The following is a 26,685-nucleotide window of genomic DNA, read 5'->3' on the forward strand; positions in this document are numbered from 1 at the left end:
TAGTAGATCGGTTTACAAAAATGATCAAGGTAATTCCCACGCAGATGGAGATCACATCAGAAGGAGTGGCACGACTATTTAGAGATCATGTATTCCGGAACCATGGCATACCCGAAAAGATCATCTCAGATCGGGGACCGCAATTCGTTTCGAAATTCATGAAAGATCTACATACGCTTCTTCAGATAAAAGCGAACCCATCGACGGCTTGGCATCCACAAACGGATGGACAGACGGAGAGGATCAATCAAGAGATAGAACAATATCTCAGAATCTTCGTAAACCACAAACAAGATGATTGGGCAGAATGGCTTACCCTAGCAGAGTTCTCTTACAATAACAAACAACATTCTGCGACAGGATATAGCCCGTTCTACCTGAATCATGGACATCATCCAAGAACACAGGAAGTAGTGAAAGTGGGGGTAAAGAACAAAAACGCAGAAGATTTCGTAAAGAGAATGACAGAAACAAGGAAGAGAGCAGAAAAATCGCTGCAAAAGGCAGCTGAACAGATGAAGAAGCAGTATGATAAGAAGAAAAGAGAAGCAGTAGAGTATAGAATAGGAGATAAGGTGTACGTAGAAGCGACCAATATCTCAACAGATCGACCAGCGAAGAAACTGGACGACAAGAGACACGGTCCGTTTGAAATACTGGAAAAAATAGGCGAATCGGCATATAAATTAGCGCTACCACCGACATGGCGACCTATTCATCCGGTTTTCAACGAGATAAAACTTACACCGTACAAAGAACCACAGTTCCCTTCCCAACAGAAACCTAAACCAATACCGCCGGTAATAGTGGACGGACAAGAAGAATACGAAGTCGAAGAAGTTCTAGACTCACGTCTAAAACGAGGGAAATTGGAATACTTAGTACACTGGAAGAACTATCCAAAAGAGGAACGCACGTGGGAACCCGAACAACATCTAAACAACTCACCCGATAAAGTAAAAACATTCCACGATAACAACCCTAGTGCACCCCGACGGATCCGATTTCAATTACATTTCCAACCCTTCGAAAACTTCACAACGACTAGAGTCCGAAAACAACTGTTCAATTGGGAAAACGGAAAGATGGACCCCTACTTTCGGGACGAAAGTCCTAAGGAGGGGGTAATGTCACGACTTGAACCAGAAGCGCTAGTCTAAGCGCTAAGTTTCTTTTTCCTTTTCTTTTACATCTGATCACATGACAGATAAGATATGTTAAGCTGCTGCTTTAGCGCGGATAACATAATACGTAGTTATATCAGATCACGTGACCACCACGTGACATGAGTCTAGAATTATTACAAAGAACATCAGTCAGCGCCTCATGGCTACTGCATGTTAGCTCAGTCAGCGCCTCATGGCTGACTTTCAGAAACATATATATAGTAGACCATCATGTACATACTTTCCTCAGTTGTTGATTAATTCTCAATCGTTACTTGAAAACGCTACTTGTTTGATTTGAGCTTTCATCCCTCCGTTAACTCGGTATAGGGGATAGAGGTTTTACATTTTCTAACAACAGTTCTCATCATCGACAGCGCTGAACAACTGTACAGCTGCGAACTAAGATGAAGAAGTGTCAATTCTTCACGTGTCGCTTACAAAGCCCTAACTCAATCTTCGCAATGATCGCTAGCTCATGTGCTTATTTTTGAGTTGCCAACCTTTGATGTCATCATGTGATCATGAGATGAAAAGTGTTACACTTGGTGACAAAGTAAAAAATTGCTATCTTTGATTTGAATTATTTAGATTTTTGGTTTGCGAGAAAAGCTGGACTCGGTAAATACAGATATTTATCTGGAAGCAAATCAAAAAAAAAATGGTGTCGTGTAAGACGAGATAGGTTCCCTGTGGCCACAAAGATGACACAAATTCAAAGTGATGTGCCTCGTCGCGCCGGACGTCACAGGTCAAGTCACGTCGTGTGATGGCGTCGGTTATGGATGAGACTTATCTTATCTTACTTAATTTACAATCCTAGATTGCGGCATAGCGTGAGAAATATTGTTTGCCTCTCACTTAATAGTCGAAGACGTCATACACCAGAGATGTCACGAAGCAGTGTCGACGTCATAGATATAACATTCATGAGCATGTATAAACATGTCGTCTTGTTATCAGCATCAGTCCTACTTTCCCCGTTTCTTCACTCACGTTAGTCTATATTTTATTCTATTCGAGGCTTCTTAGTGTCCAAATTGGGGAGAAAAAAATAGAGAGACAAAGGAGAAACCAGTAGGAGCTACCAGGGATCGAACCTGGGTCACGAGAAATCCAACCACGTGGGGTGCTTACGCAAGCCCAAATCAGAATCTCGGGTGATGATACCACTACACTATAGCTCCGATGGGTGTGCATCAAATATTAAGAATATCTCAGGGATAAACATTTACATACACAAATTTGCTGGACCCCAAAGTAATATTCAGTTTCACGCGGTGAGACTACGACATTGCAGACGCCATTCCACGACTTCAAAGGCGACACCATTCTGTAAACTGTTGTACAATGTCCCAAGGTACGGCTTACATTGCATTCCTATAGCATTAATGCTCATGTGCGTTGTCGTTTCAGAAAAAACTGTACCTGTAGCGCAATTGCTCTCGCGTGCACTTCATCATATTCGTACGACGCCGCCCCGTATCATTGCGTCTCCTCCAACTCGTGAGTACACAGAAAAATAATCGTTACCTTATCTTGAATATTATACCAGAGCCACGACGTGCAGCTGTAGCCCTCATCATCCGAGTCGTACCCTCTCCTTTCTCCTCACCTCCTCCGCGTGACGCACCACCGCCTACATTGACGCAATTCTTTGAACTTGACTGGGTGAACGATCCCGCTTCTCGCGCAGAAATACTCTTTCTGCGCCGGGATGGGGTCAATGCTTCGGATAGTATAATTGGCGCCGGTACGTCACAGACCGCGGGCCCCAGTGAGCATAGTTCAAAAGGCAAGGCAAAGGATGAGGCCAATATCGCTTTTCCCGGTGGAAGAATGGAAGAAGGTGACGAAGGTGGCTTGTACACAGGTTCGTCTCTTCCCCTAAATACTACGTGCCGTGCTTCATTTTACCTAATCTCAATACACAGCTATGCGTCAAACATGGGAAGAAATTGGTCTTGACCTTGCTGAACGCGACTTCACTTCCATTGGACAACTAGACGACCGCGAGATTACTACTTCCCTTGGGAAGCGGTTACTCATGATCCTCTCTCCCTTTGTTTTCCTGCAGCTTACTCCATATTCCTTATCGACAGACCCGTCCCCAGGAACAACTATCCATTGGACGCCTCTTGACGCACTCATCAGTGCTGTTTTACCTGGGAAGATCGCCGAGCGTGAAGATTGTGCTGGTAACTGGTCAACTGTGACGGTTGATGCTGCGTCGAGACTCGCTCCTCGACATGCAGCACTATTAAAGGTGTTGGTCCGGGTATTAATTGGAAGCATGCAATTCCCTGCTATCTTACTGGATGTTCCGGAATTTGAACCATCTTCCACACCGCCCTTGCCAACTGGTGCAAGGTCGGCTTACCCTGCGCTTACTCAAGATATACTCGAGAAGGGCATGCCCCCTAATAGTGCACTAAAAAAACAGAAGGTTCGCCAACGAAAACAGCTCAAGCTTTGGGGCCTCTCGCTCGGTATGACATTGGACCTCATAGCGCATATGGTAATATACTTCTCTTTTACCTTTGCAACCTTTCCTCATGGCCATTACTACAGTCAAACAATCAAAGCACTAGCAAAGCAGGGTTTTCCGCTCTGCAACTGCCTTTCCATCCTGTCGGGGGAGAAGGCATGCGCATTGACCTCGTGGCCCCCAGCCTGGCTAGCGTATTTCCGCGGTTCTCGTATCCAGATGTTAATTTCTGGATTTGGTGAGTTACAGCCTACAGACGTCTGCGCATCCGTTCGCTAATCATAGTTATCTTCAGGGTTTTCGCAAAACGTTACCGAGAGGTGGTGCGTGGTTGGGAAGCTAGCGTTTTGGGTGGAGGTACAAATGATAGACGGTAAGTAACTCTCGATTCAAGCACGAAAGACCTGAAAACTGAAATACAATACTATCAAGCATCAACTGGTCTGGCACTGCACTGAACAGCTTCTACGCCGCCGTGCGCAAGGCACTCGTCGTTGTACTTGTCCTTCGCGCTATCGGTGTTCTATTCGGGCTACTTTTTGCTGGCTGGTGGGTCTTTGCCTAGTGTTATGTTTTGAAGTTTGCGTTGTGGGAGAACGGACTTTTCAATTGCTCGCATGCTATCTGTATTCTGGACATGGGTCGGATACTGGACAGTATTGGATGTAAATGTCTAATTTTCGCTTGGACTTGTATTATCAATAGGATAGCTCTTTCACGAATACAGGCAACCTCTCTTATCATTCGGGATTCGTGTGTTCACACCTTTCGTATCCTACCTACCATTTCGCCTTCTTAGAGTACATAGACGTGCTTTGCACATAAAACAAACTTACGCATAGCAGAATGACCTTCACGATAGTACGCGTTCCATCGCTCTAGGAGCGTGAATTGAAGTTGCAAAGATGAATAAAAAATATGTTTGTGTTACGAATGTTCTATACACCCAATCAGCTGTATTCCTTTCATTCCATCCCGTCACAAGTCAGAGCTTGTTGCTGCGTAACTAGCCCAAGGGCAGACCACAAACTTCACAATCGCTCCCTGAGTGCTCGTTTTCGAATGTGCAGTGCGGGCACACTCTGATCCGAGAACTGTCACTATCTTGAGCTGCAATTTGATCAAACACGTCTTGAGGTATGTCCTCGTCCATGCGCGAAGATGAGTCAGGAGCAGAAGAGGTGGGGCGTTGTGCTACAACGCGTGATGATTAGCAAGGGAGTTCTTGTGTAAACATGTTTCACGTACGAGCACTTTCGCGAGTAAAAGTCATAAGGGTTTGCCAGCCATCAGTGGCTAGAAGAGCATCCAGGGATGTGGTATCCTCCAGGAGAGTGGGCGACGTTACTGTGCGTATTAGAATGTTCATGTCGCTCTGCATGCAGACGTTAAGAATGTTATCGAAGACCAAAGAAATATCGTACCTCCGATATTAATTGAGTCGTGCCTAAGAATGATACCAAATGCATATCACTGAGCCATCTGGCCAGTTCAAAGCGTTTCTGGCCGTCGTCGTTCGCGCTATGGCGACTATCGTGAATGTCAGGGGCGCCAATTTTAGCAAGGGCGCTCAAGACACTTTCTACTCTCTGATCTTCCAGACCAGGTCTATTTTCTATGGCGAACTTTGCAGAACGGAAGAGTGGAGAGGGATTTTGTGGAAAGCCGTGAGTAACCTAGAGCACCACGTAAAGCTCAGAGACTTGGCAAGAAGGACGCAAATCACAAACGACGTACATTTACTAGAAGGTATTCCACAGGGAAACACGGCTTGGCACTTTTCTTCACCTCGAGGCCATATTCGTTCTTGTATCTGTAGAATACATCAGGGACATATCGCGCAGAGTCTTTGTTCTGATCATCTTCTTTGACGCGCACAATCCCCGGGTCGACGCTGGCCTCGATCATATCTGCATCTACCATGGCACACGCCTGTTCAGAGACCTGATATGCAGCAACATCTACCTGACCGTCTTCTGTAGCGGTGAGGACAGCGGTGACCAAACGCGAAGCGAAGGATCCAGTGGGTGATGATTTCGAAGGCGTAGGGTTAGCATTTTGGATTGTGGCAGCGAAGATCGTCTCCAGCGAAGATAAGAAGTATGATTGGGAGTGCCTTTTGTACACATTCTTTGTGCGATCTTCTACCGTGGGATCTAGATCTGTGAAGATGTATCCCACAATGGTCAACGGGACCGATGCTGACTTCACCAGCTCTCGAATACGGGGTTCTCCTTCCCATGGAACACCCAAAGACAGTCCATCCAATTCACCCTCCTGTGGGGGTTCATAGATCGCCTCCACGACTGCTTTGATGCCCATGGGTACTTTATCGTATGCCTCATATCGCCCAATTAGCCATCCGAAACGCTGCAGCCCTGTCGCACGCCAAGCCTGAAGGAAGCGATCGATTATATCTGTTGAGGCAATTTCTAAATGGTCGACCATTCGGAATGGCTGTGGCTGAAGGGTAATGGCTGATGGTTGACAGGCTGTGCATATACCAGCTGGCCAAGGAGCATGACCTTGACTTGGACAAGGTACTTTAACTTTGTACGTCAAGGGTGCCAAAGGAGGAAGCAGGGAGGCAGAATCGGATGAGGACGTTGGAGCTATCTTACGAAGATATGCGTGGTACGACAGATGCTTGATACTGTGTTCGGTGTGGTGTGCGGAGTCGTACGGCTCGAGGGGCATGCAATAGTCACACATCCCATTCGCGCCGTGTTTACAGAAACGAGAATCGCGTCCACGAGGGATTTTGCCATCTTTGGATCTCCAATAGGAGTCCACTGCATCTTCCTGAACTGCATCCCAGACGTTCTTTGTTGTTACCGATTTGACAGTGGACGGCTGGCCATCGACATCGCCCTGCTCCACGGACGTACTTGGTGCAGCTCGAGCTTGGTAACTAACAAAGACAAGATCGCCATGCCTACAGGGACGTCAGAGGAGACATGCATGTAGAAACTTTGCGACATACTTTAGCCCAAGAGCCTCCAAGCTCCTTCCCCTTAACCCCGATACTTTTGTCTCGTTCCCTCTCGGCTGATTTGAGATTGTGAGCGTTGATGGATCAGCATCGACAGTGGTCTCCAGAATCTGTGCGGCTAAGACTCAGAACAGACAGAAACTGTCAGATTTGGCGGCACCTTACTTTGTTCACCAATTCCGATATGCTAGATGTCGGAGAAAGCTCGAAGCGAAAGTTTCCATCCTTGGATCTGATTCTGACCAGCTGCTTATGACTCAACATCTAGAATATCCTTGGTTACAACCAAGATGGCTCACCATGGTCAGAGCAATATCGCGTTATGTGTTGGGTGAATGTGGTTTAAAGACAAGATGGGCTGGCTTGGATTTACTAGTCGCGGTACACGTACCCTATAGACGCGTCATGCTGACTAAGCGCGATATATAATTAAGATAATGCTGGCTTGTCTCTGTGGTAAGGAAACAAACAAAATCTGAGGTAAATCCTTGGTAGATCGTACAGCGTGGAAATGACAGGGCTGCCATGGATTCATGAATTTTCAGGATAATCTACATTATGTTATTTCGAGATAAGTTCGCCGTATATCCGTCATGAACATTAAAGGCAAAACATTCCTAGTCTTTACGTAAGAAATTGCTAATTCCGCGCGTTTGTATCCTCACTGCAGTAGGTCATTTTGTGTCGCAATCTTAGGAAGCTATTGCGAATCGAACACCTCAATATCGACATCTGGCCTGGCGTGCGTTCCGGACGCCATGAATACAGTTTATCCAGCAGTAAACGCTCCTTCTCGTTATGTATCCTTCTCTGGGCGAGTCTGCAGACGCAGAGTTCGCAGCTTTTGGTTCGGGCGCCCAACAAGAATCAAACTTCTGGGATCGTTTTTTTCTGCACCACGAAATGCGTGAAGGCTCACATTCTCAGTCTAACCAAGGAGACCGCGGTGTTAACAGAAGGTCACGCTCAGTAAGTGCTGCACCTGGATCTGGTTCAAATACCGGTCATGTATGAATTGCACTTGCCTTTATCTCGTCTATCTTTCTGATTTCGATCGCAGGAAAACCAGCGTGGCTCGGTACCAAACCCTCAATTCAATCCTGCGACCTTTCCTATGCCTGTGAATATCCCCCAGGGCGTGCCGTCGCAGGCTTACGATTACCTGATCCATGCGTTGATATCCATGCAAGGGTCGTTGCCGCAGCATCCATCACATTTGCCGCTTCCTACAAATTATCCACAAGGAGGACAATCCAGCCAACTGAATACAACATTGCCACCAAATACCTATCCTAATTGGCAGCAGCCTTCGATCCCCATTCCTTACAACCTGCAACAATCGGTCCCGCCCTTTCCCGGAATTCCATCACAGTATCCTTATCCAAATCAATTATCCCAGTCGCTGCCTTCCGGTACTTCTCGTACCATGCCAGAGTTGTCGGGAGCATCTTCAGCTGCAGCACCAACGCCGTCTACATCCCCACAACAAGAATCAGCAGATCAGGAGGATAATGATACAGCGTTCATCTCGGACGATAAACGGAGGCGCAATACCGCTGCATCAGGTACTTGCATATATCTTCTAAATATAAAGCACAGTCGATTAATGGTGTGGCTGTACTCAAGCCCGATTTCGGATTAAGAAAAAACAGAGAACCCTTAATCTAGAACGGACGGTCTCTGATTTGACTGGCCGAGCAGAAGAGCTTGAGCGAGAGGCCAGCGAGCTGAGGCGAGAGAATGGTTGGCTGAAGGAAATCGTGTTGTTGAAAGGACGAAGTGTGAGAGGTCTTGACCCAGGTGGGTCACATAACGACACTGTGGGGAGTGCGCAGGGACAACAACGGACATTCTCACGGGAATCGGATGGTGAGTCGGATGGTGACGACGAAGAAGAGGCGCCTAGTAATAGGGGTAAGGGCAAGAAAGGCAAGAAGAAAAGTGAACGCAACTGAAGAACTTCCCAAAATTTCTTTCAAGCTGGTCATGTGGTCATTAAAGCTGTTTTCTGTCCCGGTTTATACCACAGTATCGTGTATTGTAGAAAGCCTTGCATTTTTTTGTTCTGTAGGCTGGATTCGGATTTTGTGTACAATACGCTGTAGTCGAGCCTTCCCACGGTCTTTCACTCTGACCAAATGTCATTTGGGAGACCACCATCCATAAACGTCGGGTTCAAAACTTCTCCTCCAGACCGTGGCTCCTTTCCTCTTGATCACGATGGCAAGTCTGGTTACCACATAGGAAACCACCGTCTGACACTGAGACCTATCTTCAGGCGAATGCAGGGATGCCATGTTGTCATACATGGCATGCTTGAAGAAGAACTCCAGTACTTCCAGCCCATGTCGAGACCTGAGCAAGCATTACCTCGAGTGCCGAATGAAAAAGTACGTCGCATTTCTAGTAGTATTTGATACATTGTCACGAGCTCCTTCATGCAGTGGGTTGATGGAACGCGACGAATGGAGGAACCTTGGACTCGCCAATGTGGATAAAAAGAGTACAACTGCTAGCACGACATCAAGTACAGATGAAAGCAATAGAAAATGACCACTTGATGATTGAGGGGTAGACAAAATAGAATGTAGGTTATGTCTTGCCTCCTAACAGTAATACTCCACCTGGCCTTGTTGCTTATTATATTTGGGTTGAGCTCATGATCAGAAGCCGTTTGCTAGACACATTCAGCAATGCTTTATTCTGGTCTCGTTCCTTTATGTGAATTATCGCATATCATGACTCTCATCTAATCTCATTGCTACGGTCCGATGAGCAACTTATGCCGCTCGTATATAAAAGCAGACGTGATGTTACTAAGTCACCAGTGACCAAGAAGCGCGATAGTTAGGGCTTAGCTAGGTTTGGATTATTTTTCCATGTCCAAATGTTCCATCTTTGAGCAATTGATTCTTGGCTACCGTCTCACTGCACTTTGCCATTTAGTTGCCCTGTCAAGCCATTATGATAATTGTTTCGAACAGGTTTGCTCCTCTGATCAAGTTTCATTCACAGTTTTACAGGATCACGCTGAGACCGCATCAGCAATTGATTTTTTCTGTTACTGCCATGCCTGCCATGTCCTCAATACGATCGAACGTTCGCTGTTCACTTTCACATCGGATCAGGATTGAGACGGCTCGGCGATTGCCTTTGATCTGTAACCTTTATCTCTCGCGGAAAACTGCACTGTCCGTCGACGAAACCAGTATTGCATCAAATCGAGGCTAATCGTCCTGTGTTTGCGCGCCCACCCAGCTGGTGCCCCCTGGCACGTTCGTGGAGCTAGCAAGGTGTGAGACGGCAAGCTTAGCATGCCTCACTTAGGCTTACGGAGGCAAATTTAGAACCCATCGCGGTGCTCCTTGGATGCACCTCTGGAGCGGAAGACAGAGAGAATCTCGGGGAAGCGGGGCCAAGAGAGCGCATTCGCAGCTCCTTGCTATACATACCTTCGCCTTTTTGCACTTCCCGCATGCATTAGCCCCACGACCATGGACCGTGACCAACGGGGCTACATTTTAGAGCAAGAGCCTTGTCAGAAAGGCGAGGAGCATGTGAAGTTGAGTCGTTCTCGGACTTTCAAAGTCAAGAACGTTCGTTTCGACACTGGGTCGGCGGGGTCCGCATCGTGGTACAGCATGCTGTGTCTCATCTACCAAAGTTCAATAATATACTTCCCGGACTACATTACTAGGAAGCCGTGTGCCGCGGGATATATGAATCAGCTGGAGTTTCTTAAGTGACCGCCCTCCAGGACACCCTCATAGGCTGATGGTTCTGCTCCCTTTCCTTGCTGTGTTACTTTTGACCACAAGTTTCGCATTTTCTTCTCCTACACAAGAACATTTAGACGCCCCTCAAAAACCCCAGTCCAAGTACTTCGATGTACAAGTACGTCGAAGCTCATTTTTGCCTACCTTTAGTTATGTAACCATTTCGGTTGTTAGGCGCATCGCGGGGGAAGGGGAAATACAATGGAGAGCACACTTCCTAGCTTCGCATGGTACGTTCTTACGTTCGTTATCAAAGCAACGTGCTAACACCCTAGCTTCCAGGGGACTCATAGATGGAGCAACCACGTTGGAACTAGATAATGGTATCACTCAAGTGAGTAGTCCAGGGTGTCATTTCGAAAAAGATTACCGACCATCGAATAGGATGGGGTGGTTGTCGTCTGGCATGACGAGAGTATATTACCAGAGAAGTGTTCTGATACAGAACCTATCGTGAGGGACTATATCATGTCAATCTTCGTCCATTAACTCACGTTCCATCAGTCTCCAGACGACCCCATGTTTCCATATGTGGGGAAGTATATTGCCAATCTGACTTTGGCCCAGTTGAAGACGCTTGATTGTGGCTCAAAGCGACAAATTAACTACCGTGAGCACAGAACTCTCGATCTCGAGGCGTCTCCCATCTAACAGGCACCCATCTTCTCAACAGCCATGCAGCTTACATACCCTGGTGCCCAGATATCGACGCTACAAGAGGTGTTCGACTTTGTGGAATGCGCCGACCCATCGCATCAAATGCTATGGAATATAGAATCCAAGATCGACGCTCGCTATCCCAATCGCACGTTGGGGGTTCGAGAATTCGTACAAAAGCAGCATGATATATTTATATCTAGCCCGTATCTAAAGTCAATCACAGTGCGTACCTGAAAGTAAATCTTAAAGGAAGATAATAACTAGAGGGTCTAGTATCAGAGCTTTGACTGGAGAGCAATTGTGGCAATGAAGGTACTATACTCCCTCGCACACACACATGTTTACTTTTCCTCATGATATGTCAGTCACTTAATCCAGAAATCACGACATCTGCCCTGATTGACGAGTAAGTAGTATTAAAATTTGCTGTTACCCCTCGCTAACAATATATTCACAGTGAGACTAGCGCAGCCTCACCTGGGTCTGCATCTCCGTGGCTTGCGGGCCTTCGGCTGGACGACTTTCCAGGATCTTCGCCTGATATTCGAATTGCGCAAGCAGCTCGTGCAATCGATGCAGACATTTTATCACCGTCCACATCATTCTATATCACGCCCCCTGACCCAGCAGCAAAAGGGTCTACTCAATTTACAACGAAGGAGATGGTCGATGAAGCACACCGATTAGGCATGAAGGTCAAGCCGTGGACTGTGAGTTACGATCGTTTTATTTGCGGCGAAAATACGAATAAGAAATTATGTATAGGTAAATCGGCTTGATATTGTAGACCAGATAATAGAATGGGAGGTAGATGGGATCATCACTGACTGTACGTACGCATCGTTTAGCTCGAAAATCAGCGACCGATATTTTTTGTAGATCCCAATGTCGTACGAAGATGGGCTAAGCAACAGGGTTTGCGGGTAGCGCCCAAATTTCCAAAGCAGCGAATTTTTGCATGTCTAGAAAAGCATATGTAGTGATCATCTCAATTGTAAAACACCATGGATTTATTTGATAATTAATTAGAAGTGATAATAGCACACAACATAGACAACATTATCAACACGCTCGTCCTCTAAGTTTACTTGGGTCTCACTCGCGGCTTTGCATGCGGCGATGCAATGCGGAAGGGATCGGGTGCATGCGGACTTGAGTGTAGCAATTGAACTCCGCCTGCAGCAAAATCATCAGTTGCCGTCGTTGTCGCAAGTATCGTTGGCAGAGCATACATACCTCCTCATCGCCATGGCCTCCTTTCAAGCCGTGAAAAAAGCGGTCAACTTACCGCCCACTGTGCGCACGCTCCCCAGCGGAATTCCCAGCGCACCACGACTCAATCTCGCTGCGCGAGCTCCTGCGTCCGGACACCATGACCACGGCCATGGCGCGTCTGGTCCTCGCGCAGACGTCCCCACTCGTTTCACCGGTGTATCGAGGAATTCAGCAACTGGTCTCGTCTCCAAGACTTTCGTTGTTGGTGAGTTGGCGCTTTTTACTTACCTTTGCTCGCCATCTACTGTATGAGTGCTAACGCCGACCGAACTGGCTTCAATCGAAAAAAAAAGCACCTACCACCACCATCTTCTCGCCTCGTCTTATCCATAGTTCTGCAGTAGCGAAGGACGCACCTGAAGTCCCCGACTTCACGCCTTACCAGGCCCAGTCTGATTCCACCAACCGCGCGCTCTCCTACTTCATGGTCGGCTCGCTCGGTGTCCTCTCCGCCTCCGTCGCAAAATCGACTGTGACGGGTTTCCTCGAGACGATGTCGGCCTCTGCTGACGTGTTGGCGCTCGCCAAGGCCGAAGTCGAGCTGGGTGGCATTCCCGAGGGCAAGAACGTCATCATCAAATGGCGCGGCAAGCCCGTTTTCATCAGGCACAGGACGTCCGACGAGATTCAGGAGGCGAAGACGGCGGATTGGAAGAAGTTGAGGGACCCACAGAGTGATGAGGACAGAGTGAAGCGACCGGAGTGGTTGGTGATGTTGGGCGTGTGCACGCATTTGGGTTGTGTACCAATCGGAGAAGCTGGTGACTATGGAGGATGGTGAGTATCATGACGCTTTTGCTGGTGTCGGTTCTCATTAGAGTGGTGCAGGTTCTGCCCATGTCACGGTTCACATTATGATATATGTAAGTCAGTCGAACTTTTTCAGCTGTACGTCTAATGACATTCCCTTTTAGCTGGACGTGCTCGCAAGGGTCCTGCTCCAGTAAGTCTGGATTATGATAGGAACGGATCATCTCCTCATCTTTTCTTTTCAGTTGAACCTCGAAGTCCCACCTTATGACTTCAATGACGCAGAAGGCAAACTCGTAATTGGATAGTCAACTCGGCGATATCTTAATTGTCTCTGTAATTGGCCCCTAGACACCAACAATGGAAATATTTTATTGTGGCTAAATGCGAGCTTCCTCGTGCTTTTTTTAAAAAAATATGTGCAGTGCTGGAGTCATTATGAGCTCGCATTAAATGCTAAAAGTACATACATGTACATGTTGAGGGTAGAAATGTGTAGTACTGAAACCTAAGATATGATAGATAGCTAGTCCCGCCAGATGCCTAGCATATGTGCGTGACAAACAGGAGAAACCACTCTCCGAGTCATGGACCTGAGTTTGTTATCGTACACAAGACCGTCAGATGGCTGCATGTCGAATAATAGGGGTAGATATGTCTGGTATGAGGTGAGTAGGGTACATATATCACAAAGATACGATATACATTGAGAAGGTTGGTATCACTTGATGAGATAGGAAGCATCAGATTGATTGCAGATTAGATCGATTAGAAGGGACGCGGAGAAGCGGATGATGATCCTCTTCTGCCCAGCATACGAGCGAAGCCATTTGACTTTTTGTCTTCTTCTGCAGTCACACTGGGCCGTCTGAGCTTCTGCCAAAAACTGGATGGTGCGCTAGGCAGGGGCGAGGAAGGCGAAGCAGATATACGGCTGTGACTAGGGGGAGTCGAAGGAGAATTGGACTTTTTGCGCAGGAGGAACGTGGACGAGCGTTTGGCGATAGGTATTGGAGCAGAATGCGGGGTAGAAGCTTCTGTCACGTTTTGATTCGGCGCGGTTGGCCCAGAATGGCTCGAGTCGGAGCCGGAAGAAGTCGACTCTGGGGGAGGAAAGGAGCGACCGGACCGAGATCCAGCCGAGCCCACTGAAGAGCTGACGGAAGAAGACAAAGAAGAAGGAAGGGAAGGCGGGGTGGGCCGATCCTCTTCGGTCTTCTCCTCAGCCACTGGCTCGATGGCTTGGATTGCATGCGTGGACACTGCCAGTGGAGAATCAGGGTGCGCGATAACGGGTAGGGTGTTGTCGTTGCGGTTCCTATTCCGCCTACCGCCAAATTTGGGCCCCCTTTGCTGATCCGCCTCTCGGTGTGCATCGGCACTGGTGTTGATGCTATCGAATTCAAAGATCTCTTCAATTGGGCTTTCAGAAACGTGGTTTCCACTCGCAGAAGAAAGACTGCGCCCGAAGTGTGGTTTTATGGGGCTAAGTGGTAGGCCAACGACAGATCCTGCAGGGGAACCGACGTGTGTCATGTTGAAGTCCCATGAATCCATCGTGCCGTGTGTCATCATGCTGGGCTGACAGCGCCGACGCTCTTGACGCTGTGCCAGAGGTGGAAGGCCATCGAGTATGGCGCCAACCAGGTAAGACTTTTTCTTAGCGGACTTGAAGAAGGGTGACTGTAACAATTGAGAGGCTGTTGGACTTTGACTATGTCAGCGCACCGCAGCAAAGATGAGATAAGAGGTTGGTCACCGTTTTGAGGGATCTTTTACGAGACAGCTATCTACTACATCTTTGAACGCCCTAGAATATTTGTAAAAGCCGCCGTCTCGGTCGAGCATAGGAGGCGCCCCCTGCACCCTGTTAAACAATGATGCTGAGAAATTTCAACATGAGGCACGGGCAAAAACACGCACGTGTGAAGTAAAACTGCATGCGGACTGTCTCTGAACCCGGGTGGGCGACCTTGGGTCAATTCAAGGGCAGTGATAGCGAATGACCATACGTCAGCGCTCGAGTCGTACTGTTTTCCCTGAATAAGCTCAGGGGCCATCCAGCACGGCTTCAATAAGATAGAATGAGTAAGAAAGATATAACGTAAGCCGTCGGTGTCACTTACGGTGCCAACGAATGACTTGCGTTTTCCCATTTTGGGACGCGATAGAGGAAGCGTCTTGGAAGCAGAAGTAGGGTCGAAATTGAAGCGATTGCTCATGGGATTGGCGTGCTTATGCGAGCTGTCGCCCTCCTCTACGAGAGAAGCTGCTACCCCCAAATCACCCAAGAGGACCGTCCCGTCATCGTCAATCAGAAGGTTGGCAGCCTTTACGTCACGATGGATAAAGCCGTTGACATGCAAGTAGCTTTTAATAGCGAGAGTGGAGAAACGAGAAACGGTTAGATCGTTACGGCAAAAGAAGCGGTTACTGCTCCACTCACTTTAAACCCTCAAGTGCCTGCTTGAGTACAGACTTGACGACCTCTTCTTCCATGCCACCGGGCCAGCCGTAATGCATCACGTCGGCTGCGCTGCCCTTGCTCATGAGACGTGTTGCGATGTATAATTTGTGGCCGTCTATCCATGTTCCACGTACACGGAGAACATTGGGGTGTTTGGAGAGAGACATGAGCTGTGTTTCGCGGCGCAAAAGAGAGAGAGAATGGGGAGGGAGGGAGTCGAGATCGAGCACCTTCAAGGCGCACGGTATGGGGGGCCCCGGTGATGGTGGGGTATAGACAGCAGAATAGACTATAGATGAAGCGCCATAGCCAATAGGGGAACCGATTGAGTAGTCTGATGAACGGTCACTGGGAAGAGATGAACGAAGGAGAGAAGTGTGAGTGTTGTGGTGCGTACCTGTATAGCTGCCACTCGTCGTTGACGGCCCCTATGAACTTCTTGTGGAGGTTTGCAGCCATTTCTGTGGATGTGCTGCTGGGAACCAGGTGTACAGCCAGGACGGAGCCAGGTTTTATATGAGACCAAGCAGACCTGCGGTGGGACTGAGCTTTGGCTTCGCTGCTGTCCATTCATTACGATCAGATCTTATGTAAGATCAATATGAGCACCAATGTGGCTTATCTAGGGTGCACGTGTGCCTGTCACATTTCAATAGCGTGCAGTCACGCATGGTCACGCCGAGCTCGCTTGCCCGCTTGCCCGTCCCGAACGCCTCCTTCCCCTTTCTTGCTTGCTTTCCTCCGCTGCGCCCTCTTGCTGACTTGCCGCCTTTCCTTTTCGTCCTGTTACATGGCACCAAAGGAAAAATGCGCTAAATACCAGTACGTTGTCACTTCTTCGGGACCTCAAATAGTCCCTGTACCAGACCAGGAATCGAAGGAAGAGGAATCGCCTGCTGATTATAATGCTGGCGGTTACCTGCCTATCAAGATCAACGATTCCTTCAAACATGCCCGTTACACTGTAGTCCGCAAACTTGGGTTCGTCTCTCTTTTTTACCCCCTCCTTCATTACCGGAACTGATCATCCCGCTAGTTGGGGTCATTTTTCGACAGTATGGCTCGTCAAGGATGCGCAGTATGTCTCTTCCGCCTTTCATAGACCCCTCTTGTAGTAATCGTTCCACACAGTCAACGCCGTCATTCAGCTTTGAAGGTCGTTAAATCCGCAGGTCGCTATTCCGAAACTGCCCGAGACGAGATAAAGCTGCTTTCTCAAGTCGCTGCCGCCAATCCCCTACACCCTGGCCGCTCGCACATCGTCTCCTTCTTCGACTCATTTGATCACCCCGCTCCGAATGACCTGCATGTATGCATAGTGTTTGAACCGCTTGGCGAGAACCTTCTTGCTCTTATCGAGCGCAACAAGAAGAAAGGCGTTCCTCCACCATTCGTAAAGATTATCTCTAAGCAGATTTTACTAGGCTTACAGTATTTGCACGACGAATGCGACTTGGTTCATACAGATATCAAACCTGAGAATATATGTTAGTGCTCCCGTTAATCTGTCGACTTCTCCAGTGCTCACCCTGTATCCCTGCAGTAATTTCAATACCGGATATTGAATCCCACATTAATACAGAACTTTCTCTGTCTTCCTCTCCCACGTCCCGTCGTGTCGATGTCCCGATGCCCACCAAATCGCGATCCGGCATTTCGATCCCACAGCGTCGCATTATTGGCCGTGAACGCCATGTTCAGATATTTGATTCGCAACCACTATCAAGCCCTTCGTCTAGGAGTGGTAGCATCAGTGCAAGCGCAAGTCGTCACAATTTGAAGATGTCCGTGCCGAGTATCATCTCGCTTGGCCAATCCTTTACCAGTTGTAGCGCCAATCAGCCATCAGAACCATTGAGTCCTTCAATATTGTCGTCCTCTTCCAGCCTAGTCAGCACGCCACCGACATCTGTTGGTAATTCCGATAATGCTATATTGACTAAAATGGCAACAATGACCATGTTAAGCCCTGCTGTGAAGACTGATGATCAATCAAATGAACAGCCTGTCCAGCCCCAAAGTCATTCGCCGATAGTGCTATCGTCGCAGGTGTCGCATGATTTCACCATTGCTGCCGGTAAACCCTCGCTGCTCACCCAGACCGCACCACATAATGAACGACCGTCCTCTCCTGAGTCGCGAGGCCTGTCATCCCCTAGCTCTTCATCCCCGTCTACCACACCTAATGCGAATCCTACCTCCACACACTTGCCCATAACCGTAAAGATCGCTGATCTTGGTAACGCAACTCCCTCGAGGAAACACTACACAGAGGATATCCAAACGCGGCAGTACAGAGCTCCTGAAGCCATACTCGGACGTAAAGACTGGGGAACGCGCGTCGATATATGGAGCGTGGCATGCCTCATATTTGAGCTGCTCACTGCCGAGTACCTGTTTGATCCACATGGACAAGGTGAACTTTTCACTAAGGACGACGACCATATGGCGCAGATTATGGAGTTGATGGGCGACTTTCCGATGGAGGCCAAGATGGATGGGAAGTATAGCAGAGAGTTGTTTGACCATTCGGGTCAGTATGGATCGCTCTTTGATACCATGTTGCTACTAAAGCTGATTGCTCGTTGTAGGGTCACTTCGGTACATCAAGACCCTGAAACCGTGGCCGCTCAATCGAGTCATGACTGAGAAGTATTTGTTTTCTTCTGCCGAATCTGCAGAGCTGTGCGCGTTTTTGGAGCCAATGCTCGCCGTTGATCAACGGGACAGAAAGGAGGCTCGAGACGTCGTAGGGCATCCGTGGCTGGAGGTGAAAGACGAAGAATGGGTGGGTTTAGAAGACTGGTGAGCCAGCTATCGCACGACCCCCAGTACAAGCCTCGAGGTCCTACGTCATAGGACGTGGCAATGCTCTTTCTTTTAATGCTTTATGCTTTATCTTATCTTATTCTATTTCTATTCCTGCCTTTTTCTTTCTTCCGGGCTCACTGTTTCTCACACTGGATTGACTGCACACTAGAGGTATATATGGTGAATAGAGGTTCCATCTTCATTCTTCCGACTCTTTGCTCTTCCTGGTCTTTTTTGGCATTACGAGGTGATTATACGGGTACTTCAGCTGTCTGTTTCCCTTCTACTGCCAAGCTTTTTGTTTTTATTATTATTGTTTCACCACATATACCCCGCATGACTGTGACGACGTTACTCTTTGCTTGTGAGCAGGCTTTCTGTGTCTCCCCTGTTCTGCTATTCCCGTCTGTACAAGTAGGCCATGATTGTACGACCTTTATACATATGATTCCACTTTGAACTTGCTGAGCCGGTCCGACTTCAATCAAAACCGGTCAAACTTGCCAATCTCCTCCCCCCTTGATTAGGCTACGAGACTGCAACCATACAACTCCCCTACTCGAACATATGGCTGATAGCGCTAAAGATGCAGTGTCGCAAGCTGGAGCTGCCTTCAGGGAGGTGAGTTGCGGTTGTGGTTCTTGCAGTGTTATTTGATGTCGCTAGTCCTGATCCCACCTTGCGACGTTTTTAGGACGGAAAATTCGGGTCTGTGTTTGGGAGGGACTGCACAGAAGGTTGACCTTGCCTTCCCCTTTCTGGTACTGGGCGGCTCGATTGTAGAGTTCACGACGGATGGATTAATGGGAGGTTTGTGGGATACGTTAATGAGCAGCAATCGAAGCTCACCTTTCCTTCTTCGCCATGTGACTCGCGGTAGGCACGGCACAGATTGCAGGCGCAAAAATCAGTGAATGTGAGCAGGATTATTCTATGCACGGTGGTGATATTGGCGCGTGATGGACTGACAGTCACTCCTTTTCTTTTCCGCTGTCGGTGGCAGCTGCTAATACAAAACAGAACCCTCAGAGTGGGTCAACAGATAGATCGACTAGACCTGCAGATCGTTGATTCTTGTATCGTGCGGTAGTTATTTGATGCATAAGAACATGACATTCAAATTATAGCATATTTCACCATACACACAAAATCTCAGCGCTTCACCGCGTACTTGTAAGGCCCTCACTACTATTGCTTAAATCGTGTATTTTTTGAGGGAGAATGGAGGCTCCCGCCGCTGGGTAAGCCCAAAAGGGGGGGGGGGGGGGGAAGACACGATAGACAGATAGCATATTACACATATGTCATAGTACTCGGCACTGCTTCCATCGCGGGATCAGTTGGCACTTGCACAGGAAGATGAAGTGCCCCCTCAACCTGTTTACCCGGCACTTTGATCCTAGCCCAATATCTAGGAACAATATCACCGACGCGTACTTGGACGTCGATGTCTCCTTTTTTAGCTGCAAATACTGCACAATACACTCTTTGTGCAATGACCTTCTCCAGACGACACTGTCTGACATGGGGGAGATGCATAACAGCGAGTGATGCACCGCGACATGATCGCGACACATGCCCAAGGCTGACCAGATCATCTACATCCATGAGGAGAGCAATTTTTTGCCAAATCTCTGTAGGAAGATAGCCAACTTGAGTGGTATTGATACAATCATTCTGCGACGATAGCGGTACAGGAAGGCTGTTGTCATCCTTCCGTATGTCCTGAGGGGATGTCTCATCAAGGTTAAGAAATGGACAGGCTCTGAGGTATCTTTGCATGATGTCAGGATCAGGCCGATGAGCGAGTCGGACAAGGGCTGTGATGCCCTCTGTTGAAGGTGACGTCGCAAAGAATGATAGCAAGAACTGCAAGGCAGGCGTGTGGGTGAAAGACCCTCCTGCAAGTCTATTGATGCGCACGATAACACAATGATAGATGGAAAAAGCGACACCGAAAACGACAGCGTCTTTGTTTGGGCATTTCATCACTTCATCGACCAATCGCACAACAGATCCCTGCAGATTTTTCTCGTCGTCGAGATGTGTTGTGATATGAACGCATGTGTCTCGGCGAACCCATACAAGTTCTGTTACGGAGAGACGGTCAGAGGGATCGGGCTCTCGACCAAGCGCGTAAGTGTTAAATGGGAGATTAGCCACCAAGCATGCAATTGACCAGTAGTATGGCTCGATCTCTCTGTGGTCCGCAAAACTCTCAAATTCTTTGAAGGCGACGGACAATGCCTGATTAGTGATGCATTGACCGATCAGCACTTCGATCAGCCCAACACGAACTGATTCATTGTCTGTGAGATGGTCGTGGAGGGATAACATGGTGCCCATCGATACAGCTGTATCACCACTGGAGAGATCGTGATAACGTGCGAGAACGCTCTCGTCAACCGCAGGAGGTGGGACCTTCCAGTTATACTGAAATTTAGCAGGGCATTCAACACTACAAGCTTGAGCTTTGTAGCTATCCTCACTAATTACGGCCACGAACGTATATGGGTCAGGGAGGTTGTCGAGGAGGAAGAATGGCTGACCATTGACGTGAAACGTGTTTCTGTCGAGGTCAATGATATAGATCCAATCGATGGTAAAGTCGTCGTGTGGTGGAACACGAGTGACACTGAAGTCCGAGTTGGGCCCATCCGGAAAACATTGCTCGTCCTCGCATTTATTTAATGCAGCGTCAAGCTGTTCTTGCAGCTGTTGAAGATTCCGAGGCTCGGCCTCTGCAAGCATCTGCTTGCCAAGTCCTTCTGGGTACGAATCATTACGATTATAATACGAGAAATATCATTTCTTGTAGCGGTAGACTCGATATCCACGTGTCCCCATGATGAGTGCTGAGCTAGGACGATAGCTAGAACTTGAAGCTGCTGTTCAAGATGCTTTGCATCAGGGGGTGAACTGTTATGGCCAGATGGAGCCAAGATATTATAGTAGTCGGTTGGTTACAGTTGAAAACTCTATTTTCTCCGAGTACCGGCATCCTCATTTTCATTCTCCGTTATACAGTAGATATCGCAGCGGTCCCCGACTCTGTGCAACAAGTCGCTGATGCCGTTGAGAGGATGTCGCGATTTCCTTTTTTAGATGTTTGTTTCAAGTTGCCATTTTGCGACATCATGTGATCGGCTAACACCGAGCCCAAGTTACGAGATATTTCCGGAAAAGGAAAGTCTAGTACAAGATGGACCCACCACAGCGAACGACGTCTTCCCCTCATATTTAGTCTCTTAAGCGGGATCCCCTTCCGCATCCTTTCCTCCTCTTTCCCCGTCGTGCTGTCGTCTCTGTCTCTGGCAGTCATCCGCGACGTTCCCGGAGAAGGCTACACCGTTCTACACCAATCCTGGTCTCCTCAAGATGTCGCCGTTGGGTTCTATGCTTGTGTCCGTCCTTGTGGGTGTGCTCAAGGCTGGTGCTGTAGTCGTCTTGCTTTTGTTAGCAAGAGGACTTGTTTGGGCCATCAATATGCTGTTTATACAGCCTCTGTTCGACCCTCTAAAGAACATGCAAGGACCTGGCGGTTCGCTACTGCAAAACCACTTTCGCGAATTCATGGAGTAAGTGTCGTTCCCTCGGAGTTGGGACATTAAAAACCGACTATGCATTCCTGACATTTTACCCTGGAATAGTCCGAGCATATCACCAGACACTCACGAGGATTCGGTGAAGCTGTACGGCAAGACTTTCCGTTTTCATGGGTTTGGTCGTGTAAGTCGCCTTCATTGTAAATGGCAAGCGGCAGAGCTGATGATGTGGATGTGAATAGCATGACTATCGTCTGATGTCCTTGGACCTCCGAGCCATTTCGTACATCCTGAATTCTTCAGTGTACGAAAAACCCTGGCAGACTCGCTCGCTTCTGTCAAGATTACTTGGGAAAGGTGCGTGCTTTTCATCAACCACACTCTCAACTGCCTATTGAACGTGATACGGTAGGTATATTTGCGATGGAAGGCGAGGAGCACAAGGTCTTGGTAAGATAACAAACCTATCCTATCGACGATTAAAATCATACGGCGGCTAATACTTGTCGACAGCGGAAATTGATTGCACCAGCTTTCTCTACGCAATCTGTGAAAGCCATGACACCCATATTTTACCAAAAAGCCGAGGAACTCCGTGATCGTTGGGAGGACATCACGTCTCGAGCCACATCTCAAGAAGTCTCTTTCACCCCTACTGCACCCACTCCGACGTCCTCGACAAATTCGTGTGTTATCGATGTATCTCACTGGATATCGCGCGCGACGTTCGATGTGATAGGGCTGGCTGGTTTTGATTACCATTTCCGTTCTCTTCAGGATGAATCGGAAGAAGTTTACTTGGCTTACCGGAATATGTTTGGTGTCGCTGATAAAGGGCCTGGTTTGAAGGGACTTGTACAGATATACTTCCCGTTCATTGAGAAAGTTTTCGTGTGTATTTTCCATATCTTCTTGCTTCCTACGTATACTAAGTTATCAATACAGCCTGACGAAGGCTCTAGGGTGACGCAAGAAAGTCTCCGTGTCATCCATAATGCTGGAAAACAGCTGGTTCATAACAAGAAAGTTGTTATCTTAGCAGAGAAGGCTGACGCGAAAGATATCAAAGAAAAGGACATTCTCAGTCTACTCAGTGAGTATACCGAGCTTCTCTTAGCTAAAAACGAGCCTGCTAATCTTTTTCGTACAGTCAAATCCAACCTCTCTTCCGATTCATCAAAACGTCTGTCGGATGGAGAACTTCTCGACCAACTTTCCACATTTTTATTTGCCGGTTCCGATTCTACCTCGCTTACTATCGCGTGGTGCATACACCTTCTTTCTCTTCACCCTGACATCCAAAAACGTCTTCGCGACGAGCTTCTCTCCCTCCCTGTAAACCCGGTTTCGGACGCATCGCAGGCCTCTACTGAGATCATCGATGCTCTACCATTCCTAGACTACGTCGTGCGCGAAACACTGCGTCTTTGCCCCTCCGTTCATGGCACGATACGAGTAGCCACTCAAGACGACACCATCCCAATTTCGTCGCCCATCGTACTGCGCAACGGCACAGTCGTCCAAGCGGGCGAAGAAATACCCATCAGGAAAGGCTCCTACGTCCATATTCCCATCGAGGGCTTGAATATGAGCGCTGATATATGGGGAGAGGACGCTCGGACATTCAAGTATGTTCTCATCTTTTTCTACTCCCTCTGTCATATGAGTGTGGTGTATTGAGTAATTCAACTTTAGCCCCGATCGTTGGTCATCCCTCCCAGTCTCTGCTCGAGTGCCATCACATCCCGGCATCGCTAACCTTATGACGTTCTCCTTCGGCCCTCACGCCTGCCCAGGCTGGAAATTCTCCATCTTGGAGACCAAGATCTTTTTGGCAACGCTGCTCCCCCACTTTGCCTTCGAGCCAGCTGAGGACATCCGCAAGTTTAATGCCATCTTGACGCGACCATACGTATACGACCAATTCGAGAAAGGCTCCAGATTGCCACTCAAGGTCACAAAGTATACGTCATGAGCGGATGGGTCTCTGAATCGTTGTTGGTGTTGTGTGTCCAAGAACTATCTGATATTACATTATATACCAGAGCAAGATTTTGAGGCTCACTTTTTGTATTTCTACAAGCTAAGTACTATTCTACCGTCCAGAGCTCGTTCAGATATTCCCAGAGGATGATCTTATTACCTGTCCAACTTATCTTGCTTAGCCTCTACTTTGTTTGTATTACACAGTTACACAGGATAAACGATAGATTGCAATTCCACTTGGTTTCAACTGGCATAACAAAGAATAATACTTCGATCATTAAGACACTTCTGTGATCTCGACGCTTTTGAGAGTAGTCACTAATAATCCAATATCCGAGTTCACATCGGCGTCGCCATTTATGTCGAGTACTGATGAAGTACCCGCAGCGAGAATACTACGTCCTTTCAGAAGTCCCAAGGGTGAAGGTTGGTGAACAGAGAAAGGTGAGCCTGCACACTAGTCAGTATGGTTTTCAGCATGAAGCCCACGATTCTTACCCTGAGGTTTAGTTGTAGCCATCTTACTTGTCTTTGCAACTCGCGGTGTTCTTTGCGCGAAAAGTGGAATTAATCTTCCAACTCTGCATGCCCCACACACTGTCAATGGGAAAAGACCTCGGCAAGATGATTGTGCAGATATTTCGAAGTACTTTACCGCATTCATCTGGACGTATGGACTTGCTGTAACGCCCGTATCTAAGAGATGGATGATGGTAAGTGGTTTGAGCAATGAGTGATTTCACTTACATCTTCGAGCACTGGTCACATTCTGAATTAGATGGTCAGTCTCGTTGTCTGTCTCCCAAGTTGGAATGTAGCAGCAACTTACTCCATTCGTAAGGATACGATATTTCGTAGTTATGCCTTGTCTGTGAGTATATTAGCTATGACCCCCTACTAGTACATCAGTTCTAAGCAGGCTCACAGAAATCTCAATATCTTTACGCTTTCGCATTACTTTATCGGCCCTTTGAAGTGAATGAGGTTGAGTCAAGAACAAGTTGCGCTATTTATTGAGCTCACCATGCTTTAAACAGTCTGCCGTGTCCTTCTTTTGGGTCTTTGTCAATGATCCAACACGCCAAATGGCACATCTCGTGTGACAGTGTGTTCCGGATACGTTCTAGAGGTCAACTATACATTAGTAGTCGCCTTCATAAAACAGCTCGATCGACATTTCTATACCATCGCAATCTAGTATCTTGGAAGCAAGCTCGACCTCGGTGGTATGCACACCATCCCTAGAGCTGTTACATTTGAGTCTACTCAACATACGCTCAACTTCGCACAGGCTGCAACTCACCGATGCCACTTGGCTCTACCAGCAGTCGTCAGCAATCGTTTACTCCATATCAGTTTTGTCTCCTTCGGTAAACCATCCCCGAATACCGTCTTGTTGAGTTCATGGAACAAACCCTCCGCGTATTCTTCGCGACGGGCTTGCTCTGACGCCGCCTGGACTTTCTTCGTAGGACGTCGGGCTTTAGTTGGGGAAACGCTGTCGGGCGTTGAGGTGATGCCGCGACGACGACTGGGTGTAGGATTTACGACGGAATCGCTATCATCAGAGCTGGAAAATATAGTATCGAGACTTATAAAAGGGTTGGACGTGTCTTTTGACACTTTCTTCTGACCTGGCCAAGCGATAGGCTTCCGCGAGCTTCGTGGTTCATCGCTTTTGTAAATGTGTTAGGGACAACTCTGATGTAACAAGAAATAAACTTGCAGAATCAAGATAGAACCATCATTGTTGTTAAATTGCTCTTCGTCGTCCTCGTATAAAGGGAGAAATTCGTCGACAAAGGGCTCGGCGAATTCTTTCAAGGAAGCCACGTTAGTTCTCGATCCCGCCTTCAACGGTGAGGGTGCGACAGCTTCGGGGGAACTTTCCGTCAAATCAATAATTTCGTTATTTGGGAATGAAAGCATGCTGCTGAGAGGTGTTCTGGGTATGTACGTTCCATGGTTATCTTCTTTGTGTGTTCTTCTCTTCTGGGTACTTGGAGAGATACTGCGTCTACATAGATGAGTTCGGATATCAAAAAAAGGTAAAAACGAGCGTAAGCAACTTACTGTCTGGGTGGTCGTACGTTCTCCGTTCCGCTTCAAAGTCAAAAGCATGAGAAGGGTGACATGTCGGCTTGAAAGCAGCGTGATACATACGGTTCGTCCTCATCGGAAGAGGATATCTCTATAATTTCCGTTTCAAGAGCTCCGAGTCTAAGTACGCGTATCCGAATCAGTTAATTCAGATTGCGTGTAGTTTTCATCGTTGAAACATACCTGACCCTTTCTTCTTCACTATCAGAAACGATTTCTGCCCACTCTTTCTTTTTTCCATCTGCATTATGTTCACGTTCTGGTGAAGCATTTACGCCCTCGGGGTAGGTCATTTAGATTATAAGCCTTGTCCCGTTTCAGAAAAACAGGGCCCTCAAAGACGAAGATGAAGACAAACGCGTGAATATAAACCACGATCACGTGTCCGTTGACTTCATGAAGTTCTGAGAAGCATGATTACTCAGTCCTATAAACTGATGGAGAGATGCTCATGTACTGCCCGCCTAGCTCAATCGGATAGAGCGTCAGACTTTTACGAAAGCAATTCGGGCAATCTGAAGGCTGCGAGTTCGACCCTCGCGGTGGGCTAAAGGTTCTTTTTTTTTGTTGTCCCACCATGTTTTGAGGCAGCTGTGCAAATTTAAATAATCCATAAGCAAAAAAAAAAAAAAACTTCGGAATTTTTTCCTTGCAGTTTGTGATGTTAGC

General features: G+C 47.7%; 13 protein-coding genes across 13 annotated transcripts; 9 read left to right on the forward strand and 4 right to left on the reverse strand.

The window, feature by feature from the left end:
* Nucleotides 1-2,444: 2,444 nt before the first annotated feature.
* SERLADRAFT_354404 (uncharacterized protein) lies at nt 2,445-4,582 on the forward strand (the record flags this gene model as incomplete). The annotated part of the gene is made up of 7 exons (XM_007314642.1): nt 2,445-2,526; nt 2,583-2,672; nt 2,722-3,039; nt 3,101-3,684; nt 3,738-3,892; nt 3,950-4,027; nt 4,087-4,582. 7 exons carry the CDS (start codon nt 2,517-2,519, stop codon nt 4,217-4,219), a joined length of 1,368 nt encoding a protein of 455 aa, XP_007314704.1.
* Nucleotides 4,583-4,660: 78 nt separating this feature from the next.
* Nucleotides 4,661-6,948, reverse strand: SERLADRAFT_366209 (uncharacterized protein; the record flags this gene model as incomplete). Its single annotated transcript, XM_007314643.1, has 7 exons — nt 4,661-4,848; nt 4,903-5,029; nt 5,079-5,330; nt 5,392-6,589; nt 6,638-6,756; nt 6,812-6,892; nt 6,946-6,948. 7 exons carry the CDS (start codon nt 6,946-6,948, stop codon nt 4,661-4,663), a joined length of 1,968 nt encoding a protein of 655 aa, XP_007314705.1.
* Nucleotides 6,949-7,329: 381 nt separating this feature from the next.
* SERLADRAFT_458967 (uncharacterized protein) lies at nt 7,330-8,745 on the forward strand (the record flags this gene model as incomplete). The annotated part of the gene is made up of 3 exons (XM_007314644.1): nt 7,330-7,654; nt 7,707-8,211; nt 8,273-8,745. 3 exons carry the CDS (start codon nt 7,445-7,447, stop codon nt 8,599-8,601), a joined length of 1,044 nt encoding a protein of 347 aa, XP_007314706.1.
* An 18-nt stretch (nt 8,746-8,763) lies between these two features.
* On the forward strand, nt 8,764-9,440 carry SERLADRAFT_458972 (uncharacterized protein; the record flags this gene model as incomplete). The annotated part of the gene is made up of 4 exons (XM_007314645.1): nt 8,764-8,869; nt 8,925-9,036; nt 9,091-9,233; nt 9,314-9,440. The coding sequence occupies 3 exons, from the start codon at nt 8,785-8,787 to the stop codon at nt 9,197-9,199; spliced, it is 306 nt and encodes a 101-aa protein (XP_007314707.1).
* Nucleotides 9,441-9,476: 36 nt separating this feature from the next.
* On the forward strand, nt 9,477-9,981 carry SERLADRAFT_458977 (uncharacterized protein; the record flags this gene model as incomplete). The annotated part of the gene is made up of 1 exon (XM_007314646.1): nt 9,477-9,981. The coding sequence occupies one exon, from the start codon at nt 9,611-9,613 to the stop codon at nt 9,875-9,877; it is 267 nt and encodes an 88-aa protein (XP_007314708.1).
* A 159-nt stretch (nt 9,982-10,140) lies between these two features.
* SERLADRAFT_366213 (uncharacterized protein) lies at nt 10,141-10,392 on the forward strand (the record flags this gene model as incomplete). The annotated part of the gene is made up of 1 exon (XM_007314647.1): nt 10,141-10,392. The coding sequence occupies one exon, from the start codon at nt 10,141-10,143 to the stop codon at nt 10,390-10,392; it is 252 nt and encodes an 83-aa protein (XP_007314709.1).
* Nucleotides 10,381-12,114, forward strand: SERLADRAFT_359839 (uncharacterized protein; the record flags this gene model as incomplete). Its single annotated transcript, XM_007314648.1, has 11 exons — nt 10,381-10,540; nt 10,597-10,652; nt 10,705-10,756; nt 10,807-10,875; nt 10,927-11,032; nt 11,096-11,304; nt 11,356-11,394; nt 11,448-11,488; nt 11,540-11,792; nt 11,848-11,911; nt 11,962-12,114. The coding sequence occupies 11 exons, from the start codon at nt 10,421-10,423 to the stop codon at nt 12,060-12,062; spliced, it is 1,110 nt and encodes a 369-aa protein (XP_007314710.1).
* Nucleotides 12,115-12,278: 164 nt separating this feature from the next.
* RIP1 (Rieske iron-sulfur protein of the mitochondrial cytochrome bc1 complex, RIP1) lies at nt 12,279-13,494 on the forward strand (the record flags this gene model as incomplete). The annotated part of the gene is made up of 5 exons (XM_007314649.1): nt 12,279-12,562; nt 12,651-13,134; nt 13,186-13,220; nt 13,272-13,300; nt 13,353-13,494. 5 exons carry the CDS (start codon nt 12,331-12,333, stop codon nt 13,413-13,415), a joined length of 843 nt encoding a protein of 280 aa, XP_007314711.1.
* A 14-nt stretch (nt 13,495-13,508) lies between these two features.
* On the reverse strand, nt 13,509-16,108 carry SERLADRAFT_458986 (uncharacterized protein; the record flags this gene model as incomplete). The annotated part of the gene is made up of 6 exons (XM_007314650.1): nt 13,509-14,815; nt 14,867-14,974; nt 15,031-15,176; nt 15,234-15,477; nt 15,554-15,922; nt 15,972-16,108. The coding sequence occupies 6 exons, from the start codon at nt 16,031-16,033 to the stop codon at nt 13,876-13,878; spliced, it is 1,869 nt and encodes a 622-aa protein (XP_007314712.1).
* A 256-nt stretch (nt 16,109-16,364) lies between these two features.
* Nucleotides 16,365-19,481, forward strand: SERLADRAFT_359843 (uncharacterized protein; the record flags this gene model as incomplete). The annotated part of the gene is made up of 10 exons (XM_007314651.1): nt 16,365-16,555; nt 16,611-16,652; nt 16,706-17,061; nt 17,118-17,191; nt 17,243-17,489; nt 17,718-18,107; nt 18,166-19,006; nt 19,080-19,195; nt 19,266-19,301; nt 19,389-19,481. 7 exons carry the CDS (start codon nt 16,365-16,367, stop codon nt 18,381-18,383), a joined length of 1,518 nt encoding a protein of 505 aa, XP_007314713.1.
* On the reverse strand, nt 19,439-21,350 carry SERLADRAFT_413386 (uncharacterized protein; the record flags this gene model as incomplete). Its single annotated transcript, XM_007314652.1, has 1 exon — nt 19,439-21,350. One exon carries the CDS (start codon nt 21,134-21,136, stop codon nt 19,679-19,681), a length of 1,458 nt encoding a protein of 485 aa, XP_007314714.1.
* A 521-nt stretch (nt 21,351-21,871) lies between these two features.
* Nucleotides 21,872-24,186, forward strand: SERLADRAFT_445954 (uncharacterized protein; the record flags this gene model as incomplete). The annotated part of the gene is made up of 9 exons (XM_007314653.1): nt 21,872-21,963; nt 22,036-22,114; nt 22,173-22,287; nt 22,343-22,380; nt 22,444-22,821; nt 22,876-23,023; nt 23,081-23,558; nt 23,626-23,898; nt 23,948-24,186. 9 exons carry the CDS (start codon nt 21,872-21,874, stop codon nt 23,955-23,957), a joined length of 1,611 nt encoding a protein of 536 aa, XP_007314715.1.
* A 50-nt stretch (nt 24,187-24,236) lies between these two features.
* Nucleotides 24,237-25,163, reverse strand: SERLADRAFT_380260 (uncharacterized protein; the record flags this gene model as incomplete). Its single annotated transcript, XM_007314654.1, has 8 exons — nt 24,237-24,318; nt 24,442-24,513; nt 24,572-24,612; nt 24,664-24,685; nt 24,746-24,785; nt 24,842-24,884; nt 24,940-25,040; nt 25,100-25,163. Coding segments are annotated over 7 exons (334 nt in total), but the record flags the coding sequence as incomplete, so codon positions are not given.
* Nucleotides 25,164-26,685: the final 1,522 nt, after the last annotated feature.

Source organism: Serpula lacrymans (genome assembly GCF_000218685.1).
Source record: "Serpula lacrymans var. lacrymans S7.9 unplaced genomic scaffold SERLAscaffold_3, whole genome shotgun sequence".
NCBI lineage: Eukaryota > Fungi > Basidiomycota > Agaricomycetes > Boletales > Serpulaceae > Serpula > Serpula lacrymans.